Source organism: Lingula anatina, chromosome 5, assembly GCF_051362555.1.
Source record: "Lingula anatina isolate TDL-2025a chromosome 5, LinAna3.0, whole genome shotgun sequence".
NCBI classification, from domain to species: Eukaryota; Metazoa; Brachiopoda; class Lingulata; order Lingulida; family Lingulidae; genus Lingula; species Lingula anatina.
In genome coordinates, this window is record NC_141771.1 from 4510840 (window position 1) to 4524757 (window position 13918).

Sequence of the window (13918 nt, forward strand, 5' to 3'; positions counted from 1 at the left end):
CACTGATCTCTGGCAGGTTAGCCGTTTTTCCAGAGTTATTGTCATTTTGATACCAAATTTGCTGGCGCCAATACAAAATCGTTCATTTTAAGGCGTAAATTCACTGTTATTTCTTCAAGAGATTTTATACATTTGCTTGGTGATATAATTTTCAAGCGTATGGTCCATTTTGTTCAATATATCAGTAAAAAAACCACTGTGTGTACATGGAAGGGGTTATTTAACATTTTTGACAAGCTTACCATCTCGAGCATTTTTGCATTCTCCCCAAAAATTCATCATTTGTATCGCTAGTGTTACTTCCCAAAAGTGGATATTGGCTGTTGTCACCGCTGATGTTGCTAGAGAAGTATTTTTATTCATTGTTCGTTTCTTTATATAATTCCTTCTGTTCATTCTTTTTATACAGTTTATGACGTGGGCTTCTACTGGATTTGTAATAGAATGACCTAGTAAGGAGCCCTTGCTAGTAGTTATCACGTAGCCGTATCAGTGGAGTCCCTTTACAGTGACACACCGGTGCACGTTACAGGGTCAACATGAAATATGGCTGTCACAAAATAATGTTTCATAACACCTTTTGTCTTAAGTTCTGCAAACAGGTACAACCTTGAATCACTTATCAAACGCACTGACTAAACTTATTTGAGTGAGGTAGAATTTTCTTCTAAAATTTTTGTGGGGCTAAATTCATAAATCAGCTGACTCATGTGACCTTGGCCCTGATGTTATACTTGCCAATACTTGACACTAAGCTACAATAAAATAACTAAATAACCAAGAATTAACTCACATTACATGCATTCCCGGCATTTTCACTTCCCATCCAGTGCTGATTATACTTTAATTGAAATGCATATAAAATGCATTTGGGACACAATTGCTGGTTGATTTAAAACCGGTAAATATGTGGATTCAGTTAAAATAATCCAAAGAATTAAGATGGCGATAAAAGATTAAGTAGAGTTTAGCAGATGTGGCTGCGGTATCAAAATCATACATGAGAAGGTTTTTGGTTTATTAAATGCAGTAGGTGTGACAAGCCGATTGTGTTTAGTGACATAACTGCAACAGAACAGTCCTTTTACTTTTCTACATGCTGCCAAAGTTGACAGGCCCGTAGCCAGCAATTTCAGAGGGGGGGGGGTCGTTTTCTGAAAAAGTGGACCTTTTTACCATAAAATTCTCAAGTACATGGATCAGATTTTACTTAGAGTGGACCTTTTCCCAGCAAAAAGGGTGGTTCTTTCGAACCCCTCGAACCCCACCCCCCCTGGCTACGGGCCTGGTTAACATATACTAATAATATTGGAGAACAACATCTCATTGCAGCGCATGTTAATTTGCCGTATGAACATTTTAAGGATAACTTAAGAATGCCAGAGAGTGCGAGTTAAGTGAGGAATCGTGTCCACTGCTCGCAGGCCGTAGCAAAGTTTAGAATTATTGTCTGTTTGGAAGTCCCATGCCTGCATATCCCTTAAAAATTTAACCCAAGTGGCTTTTAAATATTAAAACCCAACCGATAATGTTTGGGAAATAAAATATACTGTCCATAAATAATTTGTCCATATCCTAACAGTGCGAACTCGAGAGAGAGAGAGTGAAACCCGAAGTTTATTTATATGTGTGATGCACGATGCCAAAGGGCCTTGCGATAAAATCCTGGATATGTAAAATAATCATCCATGTTCTGCGGTATGTTAGCTGAGTATGTAAATGAAATTAGACATAAGGCATTAGTCAGTAATTAAACACATGTAGTATAGCAAGAAAAATATTTGCAAATGTAATATTTTTGATAAAATACAGCACATGATTATTCACATTTTACAAATATTTCTAAATCTGATACAAATGTAGACATGAAGGCAGTACATAAGAGAGGCCTCACATAATGTCAGTAATATTTCAAGTATTTCTCTTTAAATAATAAAAAGTATATATGTAATTACTGGATCGGAAGTAAAGCTGATGTGCATGCAGTATGGGACTTTTGCCCCTATTTTATAGCCAGTTTCGTAGTATTGATCATTACATGCTTGTTAAAATTGCTATTTCAATATTAATAATTAACTTATTGCTTGTCTGGGATTTGTGATTTTATTTTGATTTTACCAAAGCACTTGTCGCGCATACTAAAATTAAATATGCTTTTCTTCCTCGTTTTCAAATAGTTTTTCTTTCGCTTTACAGTGAAATATTTTCATATATAATTTTGCTGAGAAAACCCAGATAGTTTGAAATAAGTAACAACCATATACAATAATATAAATTACACATGTATCTAACTGGCGGATACTATCTATAGTATACAATTCCGTATTCCGTTCATTACCCCGGATGACTTTACAGAAAAAATAGCAAATAGTCCACCATATTTAGATAATATTTGAATAATAGATTTTTATAAAATAAAATTTCTTCTCGCTATTTGATTACCAAACGTCTCATGAAAAACAAGATGTCTGTCGTCACTTGTATGGCAAGGGCAGCCGCGCCCGGCTATTACCAGCGCCGTCCTGGCGAAACGGGACAATATTCCATTTACCCTGAAACAAAAAATGACAATGTAAAGAAACTTCATGTATTATCATTATTGTAATTCAAAGCTATGCTCATTTTTGTTATTAATTTTTTAAGTAACAACCGAGAGAGAGAGAGAGAGGAGAAAAAGAGAGATAGGTATAGAAAGAGAGAGAGAGAGGGGGGAGAGAGGGGCGGAAAGATGCAACGAGAATGCAAAAACAGTGTAAAAGGATAAAAGGAAGTCAAAAGTGTATATATATATATATATATTTACAGAAGGTCACGCCCATCAGCTCTGCCTGCGCCTTGAAGGCCTTCATGCAGGTATTAAGACAGTCGGTGCAGTATTTGCCGTTATCTCCGATGTAGTAGACCAACACGTCACACCGGTTGTCACACTCGCGGCGACAGGCGACAAAAGCACGCATCTTCAGTCTGGCACTTGCTGGAAATGAGAATGACACACAAGACTACAATCTAATAGCAATTTATAACATTTCCTACATAACTCAATAATAATGTTTCTTTAACTAAACGTGATTTCTTCTTTTCAGTAGTTCTGAAAAAAAAGCTATCATATGCCATCATGATTTTTTCCCAAACCGCAAATAAGTTATATGGTTTATTTATCAAAAATGATGTGGCAGTTGCAAGTTACGGTCCTGTCCCAATCCTTGGTTTATAAAGTCCGTATTTACGAGTTCCTTCTGAATTTTTCAATTCGCATACGTACGATCAAAATGCTTAATGATAATTTGGTAGACTTGGAATATTTGATAAACGAGCAGGAACGACCTAACTTTTGAGAAAATTAATTCTTTGGGTATGTGTTCGGTAGGTGAGAGAAACTGTTAATTTATGCTGTCATTTCTACACTCACAAACCGCCCACACTGAACCTAAAATAAGCTGCTATGCTCCTTAAACACTGCATAAAAATTGCATTTTACAGCAAGATTTTTTGGTGTTCATTTGCATGTAATAGATAGGCCTACTAAGTAATTTCAAAATAGTTTGATGGGTCTTAGTTTTGACATTAAAACGGGATGTTGTGCCGCGCACGGCTTTTGACTTTGACATTTGTAAGCAGCGAATCAGTGTGTATTTCTTTTTATCCAAAAAAGGACCGGATAAATATAGAAATGTTAATAGAAATATTTACAAATGAGGGAAGGTTATTTAAAAAGTAACATGCATACACCCCGTTTTAACTTGGACCCATCACAATAGTTTGTTTATGATACAATGGGAATTTGACCTGAATTTCCCCAACCAGCGAATGCGCTTTTTTCTTTCAAATAAGAGATATATACTGGTACATAAATAATTATAAGCTGAATGGAGAAAAACATTCAGGTCGCAGACCTGCATCAAGAACTACACGCTGATGAATTGTGGTAGATGAGAGCGCATACATTCCGTCACGATCATAATCCTTCACTGGTGTATAATTGAAAAATATCTTGGATCCAAAAGGAGAATAGGATCACAGATCATCACCAAAATGTAAGTATTTTTACGCATCCCCCGGAGATATGCTGAATAGTTCATCAAAATCCATACATAACATTGTGAGTTGTGAGTTAGGCTGGTAAAGTGGCGAACAGAATAGAGGACATCTAGAACTGAAGCTGACCACGTAACTTACATGGCGGAAGTCATTAAAGGCCCAGTCACAATGTCGGCGATCTGTCGGGGATTAGTTTTGGCCGGGGGTCGTCGTAGAAAATAAAGAATCCTTGAACAATCCTAGCAATAATCCTAATAAAAGTGGAGCAGTCACATTGTCTGAGATTTTTCCAAGGGTTTTGACCAGGTTTTGTCGAAAAATCGTGGGATTAGCCTCCGATCGCCTCCGATTGCATCGGAGGCGATCGAAGACGATATCTGCGAGCGTCTTTTCTTGTAATTTTTTCCCCCTGGGTATATGTGGGGGAAAAGGAGAGGATCACATAAAGCGTACGAATCGACGCAGGGCGCCTCCGATGCAGTCGGAGGGCGCCGGAGACTACTCGCAGACATTGAATCTCAACCTGATTTTCCAATCCCACACAGAATATTGCGACTAGTCTCAGATTATTCGGAGGACGCCTCCGATTAATCGGAGGGCATCGTAGGTCATCGGAGATTGTGTCTGGGATGCCCAAAATGGGTGAAAAATCTTGCGAGCAATCTTAAAATTTTAAGTTCAAAGTTGGGGACCGCGACGGGTGTGGCGATGTCTAAAAAATCTGCGACAACCCGCAGGCGTCCGGAGAGCGCCTCCGACGGGTGCAAAATCGTGAGATCTGTCTCAAGATTTTGTTCAAATTTCCTGGGTTTTACCCATCCCCTACGCATCGCAACTGATTTGTGACTGGGCCTTAAATAAATATAGATAGATAGATATGCTGGAGGGGGGGGGGGGGGGTATTTAATCAAAAAGCAACAAATTCGCCCAATGTGGGGCTCGAACCCACGACCCTGGGATTAAGAGTCCCATGCTCTACCGACTGAGCTAACCGGGCTGTGCACGCCATCCCAAACTAGTCCTTTCCAGCGTCATGGGGCAGTATCTTTTGATTCGGTATTTTTTAATTAAATATAGGTATTGCAGACCACATCAAATGGCATCTTTTTCTTACAGCATACCTTAGCAGTATACAGCTCTGCATAATTAAAAAGGTCACCTTGCTTCTGACATTTAACGACATAATTATAATGGTCAAGAACATTACTCAAAAAAGGATAAGTGCCATTGTTTCGTAGAAGTCGGTGAGAGGTACTTTTATGTCACCGTTGTCTGTTAACTTTGGTTAACCAAGGACAAAAGCATGATCTAGCTACTTCCTTGGTCAAACTAAGTAAAGTCATCATGGGGTGATTTTATCTTGAGAGAAGATCAGATGATAACATCAAAGAAAACATAACAGGGACCGGTTTCACAATACAAGTAGACCTATAAACCGAAAATAACCTGCTAGACTGTACATGTACATGTACATGTAGTAAATTTGGTCTATTTCAGTACACGGTTAATCAATGCATAATGCATATATCACAGACCAGATCCTAATCTAGTTCAGTAGGGTCTATGCATTGTTAAAGCCATTATGAGCATGTTTATTGGCCAAGTAATTTACAGATGAGCTGCCAGTTTGTTTGCATGTCGGGTGTAATCATTTTGAATTGTAGATGTTATACGAGGTACATCAAGGTATCTCATATTAAACTTAGAAATGAAACTTAGTTTAAAAACATCTGATGGTGCTTTTTTAAGACTGTTGCATAAATAATAAAAGAAAAAGCATTTGTATCGATTAAAACACATAGTAAAGGAATATTTGATAAAAGCTGCAGATTTTAGGAAAAAGTCTGCCCATTTATATTTTGTATGGTTTTTGGAAAATCTCTGCAATTTCTTAAGAATGTGTGAAATGTAAATAAGGTGTGAATTGTCTGCTTCCCAATACTTTAACTTTGTACATGTAATATTTGCAGGCACATTTATTGAGTAATCATTGTGAAGTGGCCAACATCAGTTTTGTAGAATTATTTTTTTGATATTATTTGAAACAAAAATGTATAATTCCATAATAATGTTAAATTACGTATAGCATGATACTTATCAAATCCAGATCCTACAATTTTCAAAATGCATTATGTCCTATCAAAAGCCCTTATATCAATGTTCCGCACTGGCGTAGGGTTAAAAGATGTACATCAAGTGAAAAAAAATACTGAGTTAAATATTTTCACTTGCATAAAATCCACTTTTCTGTAATTAAATGACCAGTATACTCTTGAGAAATGGACATGTTTTCCTAAAATGTATAAAAATTGATAACTTTCCTTGCCACACCTTTAATAAAATTAATCTTCCTTTACTAAATATTTTAATCAATCTAAATGCTCTTTCTTTAAATGTTTATTCAATTATCTTTAAAAAGTATCATCATCAGATGTTTTTTTACAAACCACATAAAATGAATACGACAAAATTTCAATTGCCAGACCTGATATACGTTGATCTACATGTATGATATCATGTTTTAATTAAACACGACATACAAACAAACTAACAGCTCGTCTGCAAATTACTTGGTCAATTATGGCATTGGCTCATTATGGTTTTAACAATGTAAAGACCCCCCTGATATCTGGCTTTGTCCAATTAGTAACTGGACTCGACTGCTGGGATCTGGTCTGCCACATATCGACATGAAACATAATTATTAAGCTAGCTATATCTCTCCTGCTATAAAAAGAAGCTGAATGCTTCATTTATTTGGCCTAGTTCCGCTAAATCCGGAGTCAAAATATCAGATTTTGGAGTAAAAGTTTAGAATTATTTTCAGACTATAACTGTTTTGTGATCACAGAACCAGGGCCACGCTGCATGTACGCCCATTACAGGCAAGTCTGTTGAGATGTTCTGAAGATTTAATATTTGCATTGTTACCTATCATTTAACAACATGGGTACTACATTGTAGAATTTAACATATAAAACCAGCACTAGTGACGCTGCCTTTCTTTGCTAACAGTTAATTTTAATGGTGTAAATGCATGGTAAAACTGTTTAGAGGAGCTCTTATCAACGCAGCGAGAGTACATTTTACAGACCTGACGCAGTGATTTTATTGATAGAAATGCATTCGTTATTGCACTAAGTACACGTGTATTTGGCTTTATTATATCACAGTTGCCCTAGCAAAAACCTGCCCTGCACAATTTGGAAACAATTCGTTTTGAAAAATAACATCCCTCGGGGAAGCGAGTTATGTACACAATTTTGTCCCTTTAAACGAGTCGCCTTAACAAAACACCCGGCGTGTAAATACCGACTTTCATTATTGGTGACAAATAAAGTCACCATACACGTAATAATTACTTTACCAGTCCAACACTGCCCGGTAAATACAATGTATTACGACAGATATAGTGACCGAATGCCGTCATTTTTGTCATTTTGACGTCGATGAGAAAATGCAGCTTTGTGTGGCACCACAGTTTAAATTATGTTACAGGAAGCAAAATGTTCAATAACGAACTAGCTATTTCGAGTCAGCTATTTAAGAACTTTTTTCAAGAAATTGATTCATACATCTTTCATAAATGCTTGGAATTTTAACATTGATAAATAAGCTTTTGTGAATATTATTTAAAGGTGCACTATCTACGTCCCAAAAACTTTTTTATGTCTAGCAGTGGTCAGTACATAAGACACAAAGTGCTTATAAAACGATAAAACCCTTTAATGCCGACCGGTGTGACGTAACAGAGAGTCTGCTTCCCATTCATTTGTACAGGTCAGCCTCTCCCTAGATTTTGAGCCACTTAGGTCGGGCGAGCCCCAACCTTTATTATTAAATGGTGGGCAGACATTCTGTCACACGGACCTTCAGTTTCGTTACACCTGTAAGGAATATTAAACCATAAAACTGCAGAAGAAATGGTATCCCACTGGGTGGATGGGTCGAGTAAAGAAATTCTTATCTTCAACCTGTTTTCGGTTTGGCAGGAAAATACTTTAAAAATGTGGAAAAATGATACTTAATCGCCCAATGTGGGGCTCGAACCCACGACCCTGGGATTAAGAGTCCCATGCTCTACCGACTGAGCTAACCGGGCTTCATACAGGTGAGAAAAGCAATCAGTCTACACAGGTGTGTTTATGATTGACCTCAATAACAAACAAAGCAAGCACGGAGCACATTTAGATAAGCAGAGAACGCCCTTAACTACCCGGTAGCCGTACTTCTTGAGAACCCAGGTGCAGGATAGTGTCAATTTGGTCAGTTATCACACGTGAGTAAGAAGATAGGTGTGATATTCAACAAAAAAAATCCATCACCGTTAAACCTTAATGCTTGTACACAGCTTAAAGGCACTCTATTTACTGTGTATTAACCCGCCAAAATGAATTTTCCTTGATCAAAAAAGGGTCTTCTACTAAAGAGCCATTGCTCGTCCAGTTTATTTGGATTCGATGTTTTATTCATTATTAATTGCATAATTCATTTCTAAATGACTGGACAGTTATTTTGAAGGCCAGTCATTTAGGCTCTGTTCTCACAACTTTTAGATCGATCTATCACCGCGGGGAGTCTCACTAGATTACTGTCAGATAATCCCCCTTAAGTGTCCGTCCCCGCCTACTACAAGCTTTAAGGGGTAATTAACTTTCGTGTGCGCCCGGCTGACAGCTATTTAGCGTGAACCCCCAGGGAGTTAGGTCGATCCAATGTAGGTCGATCTAATCTATGAGAATGGGGTGTTAGAGCGCCGTGTCTTCCTGCACATCACAAGGGAACTATATCATACATGTATATCAGGCGCTTTTATTTGTCTGGTTGTATATATTTAAGATCTGAATTGGAAAAGATACTTTATAAGTAACCCTGTGGTGTATGAAGATAAAGAAAACATGACTTTGAGAAATTTTCTAAAGCGTACAGTATACCAAAGAAATAATTCCCTGTTCAAACTAATTAAAACGATAGAAGAGGGAGGGTGAGTTTGATTGCTGTAAAACATCTTTTATTCAAACTGAGTTGCGTGTTATCCACCAATAGCCCACGGGTTGTTTGTTTGCAGATCTCCCTCTCTTTTGACAAACTCATACACACATAAATAAATAAATAAATAAATAAATAAATAAATAAATAAATAAATAAATAAATAAATAAAACGATATTTGCTAGTTTTAAGAATCACTATTTCTACTACAAAATTTTACAAAAGATGCAGGATTAAGGTAGATGAAAGAAAAGCAAAGTTTCTACCTTAAAGCTTACACTTTCAATAGAAAAATTTCGCTTCGTTCTTTCTTCCCTTTTTATATTAAGGCTCGTATTAGGCTTGGTGTATAGTCAGTGCCCTTGCTTGACGTGGAATCAAACGGCTTTACCAAAGATTTAATTCTGGGGCAGAAGGAGTCTTTAGATTGTGATTTATACGGTACGTTTGCTACGGTGTATATTTATACACATGGTGTCAATATGGGGGGTGAACGGTCACAGTGGTCTATAGTCCGAGGGCATCACACCGTCCACGATGAAAAGGGGTAGAAAAACAACAGGGACGCGTTGGTCAACACGGCTATTGTGCCGGTCACTTAATGACATGCTAGATGTATGTTTTCATTCACGTTGTGTAGAGTGCAAGGATCCTTACTCGTTGTCGATTATAAATGTGTGTGACATTTGTCCGTTTTGAGCTCACGTGTCCACGGGTGCGTTTGGACGGAGACCACGGTCAGTTTAACACCCCATTTCCATAGATTAGATCGACCTACTTTAGACCGACCTAACTCCCTGGGGGTTCACGCTAAACAGCTGTCAGCCGGGCGGACACGAAAGTTAATTATCCCCTTACAGTAGTAGTAGGCGGGACGGACATTTAAGTCGAATTATCTGAAAGTAATCTAGTGAGACTCCCCGCGGGGATAGATCGATCTAAAATCTATGCGAATAGAGCCTAAGTCTAAAACGTGTTTTGGACAGTTAAACTGATTATGGGATTACCGCCGATTTTCAAAACGAAGCCGAGGATAAATCGGTGAAAATGAAACCCCGTGACAGTGGTCCTACAAACTACTGCTTGACTCCTGGTTCTTCATATACTGAATGGTGAAATTGTCCGTCCATTGATTAGTCTACACCTGTACCTCTCTGGGATGTGATATGGGGGAAGGATGGGTTGGGAATAACCCGAAATTTTCATAAAATTTGCTTTTCTAATGCGTTTTTATAGGCAATTACGTTATTTACTTAAGTATAAGTCTATAAAGTATATGATTCAAATCTCGCTGGATATATTGGCTATAGATGAAAACTGTCGAGAGCGCATTTATTATCATATGGAGAATTCTCTTAGTGCAATAAAATTGGACCCCAGACATATTGGACTAAAAACATGGAAGTTGACCAATTGTTTCTTTTGTGTTATGCTTGTTTGAAAAAGATGTATTGAAAAATGTACTTTGCATTGTAAAAAGTTAAATTTTTAAGAAATAAGGGGACAGTTCCTCTCTCCTCTTTCATTCTCTCTCTCTCTCCCCCCCCCCTCTCTCTCTCTCTCTCTTTCTGAAAGGAAATACAGGGTAAACCCGGAATCTTCCTGTATCTTCATGTTTCTGTTTTCTCAAAGTGTCCAAATGATTACCTCAAGACAGGGAATGGCGATCTATAACTAGACTGAAAAAGGCAATTTCCATCATTATTAAACTCCCGCTTTCTTAACTTCAAAAAGGGGTCAAATGATGATCAACGCTAATCACCAAGGCAGGAAATGGCTAACTAGATTCATTAGGCAATTTCTATCATTATAACCCCGATATAACTCAGCTATGTTTTAAAAATAACTTGTGTTTATTATCTCTAATGTCATTGTGCCCTCCACAGAGCCACAAATTGGTCCTATTTTAGATATTCCCTGGTATGACTCTGGCTAATTCATGACATAAACCACCACATAGGAGAAAAGTGTACATAATTAATCTGCAGCCCTGGTAAAAGGTAGGGTCATTAGACAAATTTAGGTTTATCATCATAATTGGGCACTGCACGTGTACACACGCTGCACGTGTATAGGCTCGCCTCTATATACACACGACCAATAAAGTTGGGAAACATGATTTTTTTTAATAATTAAAAAAATATGTAATGTGGCGGGAGAATCTTCAGTGTCTATAAGAAGTAATAAATAGTGGGTGCATTATCTTTCAATATTTGGTTGAAATATTTACCTAAGTTCACATATGGTTACTTAATAATTATTCAAAACGATATTGCCTAAATTTTTATGCAAGTGTATAGACCGACCTCTGTGTGTGTGTGTGTGTGTGTGTGTGTGTGTGTGTGTGTGTGCGCGCGCGCGCGAGCGAGGACAAAGCGTGATTTTGCTTCTCCGCCTGCAAAGTCACACAGAATACAGTCAGCCTCTCAAGGAATGTCCCTTATACTTCAGTTCACTGAGCAACTGATCTCAAATGACAGTCAAGGTAAAGCAAATAATCCTATAAAAGTAAGACGAACAAGTCTCTTCACGTTATTCAGTGGAAGCGGAAAATTGGGAGAAAATCTGTTTCAACAGTTCGTAATCTTACACCACGTCTGGAAGATTTGCCGTGTAACCCGCAGATAATAGAAGTGTCACGCAGCGTTAGAATTGGTGGGTTTGAATAAAAAGAGATGTTCGCCCGTTTTTGGGGACTACTGTGCCATCGGCCTGTGTGCTTACCCCAAAAAGAACAGCCGAGGTCTCAGAGACGGCAGTGCAGGGAGGTGCCTCGAACCACACAAGACGCAAGGTCACGGAGAATTACGTATCTTTCTGTAATTCACCGTAAAGGAATAAAAGAGCTCTTTTTTTTCTTCAGTCCTTTTTTCTTTCAAGATTAATGTGGCTCTTCCGCCCTTTTAAATTTTTATCTCTCTTGGAAAAAATATTAAAACGACAAAGCTACGTCCGCAAATAGAATTAGAAAAGATCAGATTTAAGACTTATAGATATTCATATATTTATATATTAGATATTTACCACAACAGAAATACATGTACATGTATATCAGATGTGTTTTTCAGTATTTGCTTTCGCAAACATTTTTTGAAAGTCAGATTCGCACTACATGCATATTTGAGATAAATACACCGACATAAGACTTTCTAAGGGGAAAAGTTAACGTATCGTTACCTTTTAATTCTTCTCGTTCTTTACGAACAGGTGCCTTGGCGGCCGATTCTCTCTCCCGTCCCCTCCTGCCCGCTTCTGTCTCAACCAGCAAGGAGCACAGCAGCGTCAGGAGCAACAGGGACACTACGTAAGACGATCTTCTCTGTCCCGTCTTCTTTGCAGTAACCCCAGTTTTACCAAACATTGTGTCGTTCTTCAATCCAAAGAAGTTCGCCGCTTTTACAGAGCCTACCTTAACGTGTTTGTTAGCGTTTTCACTCCAGTGGGTAAATCACTGGTCTTTAACGGTCACGTCTTTCTTGCTCGTTCACCGATAGTGATAATCAATAAGCCTTAAACTTACTGACCGTGCTGGATTGCAGATAAAGTTAAAGCCCCGTGCCTAAGTTCTTTTCTCTTAGTGTCACTTTCCCTCGTTCACAGCGGAAAAGTTAATCGCGCGTGTGGTTGGTGCCGTGGGCGCGGTAGCTACGTCGTCCGTTCTTTTATCCCTCTCTTTCTCACTCCCTCTGACTCTATTCCTCTCCCTGGAGCTGGATCTAAGTGAAAACGTTATGGGGAGGTGGGTAAGAAGTCCCGTGCACAGGGGACCTCGTATTATGGTGCGCTATTATGGGAGGCAAGCAACTTATTTGTCACCTCGTGTGTGCTCAGGTGGGGATCGGTCGCCTCCTCAAGCGCATAACAAAGAGAGAGGGGTACAGGGGGCATCTCACTACAAAGCCAAAAATACCGCTCTATGGTACGTATATAGCGTAAAAATGCTGCTATTTGGCAATTATAAAGGCATAAGACGCTGTTGTAATATCATACACCTACAACAGGAGAAAAACTATAGCGGGGATGTGGCGGTGGTGATGATATTGTGCAGTTGCTAGCTTCTCTACCGCATTTTATATCAAATCACAGCCTGTGATTTCCCTGCCAGACCAGGGGCGTAACCAGACCTTTTAAAATTGTACCCACAGAATTTTAAAATTCCCAGGTATAGCTAAATGTAGATCGACTTACGCAAAAGATGAAGGGCAGTTTAAATTATATGTGCCAAATATAATAGCTTAGTTTTCACCGTTTATAAAATCATTACTTTAAGTTTAAAATATTCCCTCAATATAATTAAGTTCCAGAAAATTATTTCCCCCAGAACCAACGCTTTTTCCGGGATTGGGGAACAGGCCATACATAATTGCCATCTGTATCTTACTTCAAAATTTCAGGGCCTCAAACTTTTCCAAAAGCCGTGAGCGGGGGTGGGGGTGGGGTAAAAATTAATGGAATCTTTTTTTAATAATAAATTTCATTGGGAAAGTGGGTTAAAAATAATTGATACCGATCTCCCGTCACGCTCTTCCACGAAAGAACGCCCTTGTATGAATATAAAAATTGCCTTCTCGTCTCACTCGGATCGCGAACGATCTCTGGCTGATGATCTTCTGCGAACGAAGTCCATTGAACGAATGAGAAAATTGCTTTCTCTTTTCGCTCAGATCATGCTCGATATCCTGCTGAAGATACGAAAATTGGCTTCTCATCTCGCTGCGGTCGGTAACTATCTCTTGTTCCCGATCCTCGGTTAACGAAGTCTCTTGAACAAATATGAAAATTGCCTTCTCGTCTCTTTCGGATTGCGAACAATCTCTCGCCGAAGATATAAAAATTGCCTTTGTTATGTATTAGCTTTGTCAGGTGCCATACGTATAAAGAACCGAAAGG

General features: G+C 38.5%; 1 protein-coding gene and 2 non-coding genes across 3 annotated transcripts; all 3 read right to left on the minus strand.

The window, feature by feature from the left end:
• Window positions 1–1775: 1775 nt before the first annotated feature.
• Window positions 1776–12837, minus strand: LOC106156875 (uncharacterized). Its single transcript, XM_013532305.2, has 3 exons — window positions 12206–12837; window positions 2804–2974; window positions 1776–2552 (listed from the first exon to the last, which is right to left on the minus strand). Exons 1-3 carry the CDS (start codon window positions 12387–12389, stop codon window positions 2548–2550), a joined length of 360 nt encoding a protein of 119 aa, XP_013387759.1. The 5' UTR covers window positions 12390–12837; the 3' UTR covers window positions 1776–2547.
• Window positions 4963–5035, minus strand: Trnak-cuu (transfer RNA lysine (anticodon CUU)). Its single transcript has one exon. It is a non-coding gene; the product is annotated as a tRNA-Lys (tRNA).
• Window positions 8068–8140, minus strand: Trnak-cuu (transfer RNA lysine (anticodon CUU)). The gene has a single exon. It is a non-coding gene; the product is annotated as a tRNA-Lys (tRNA).
• Window positions 12838–13918: the final 1081 nt, after the last annotated feature.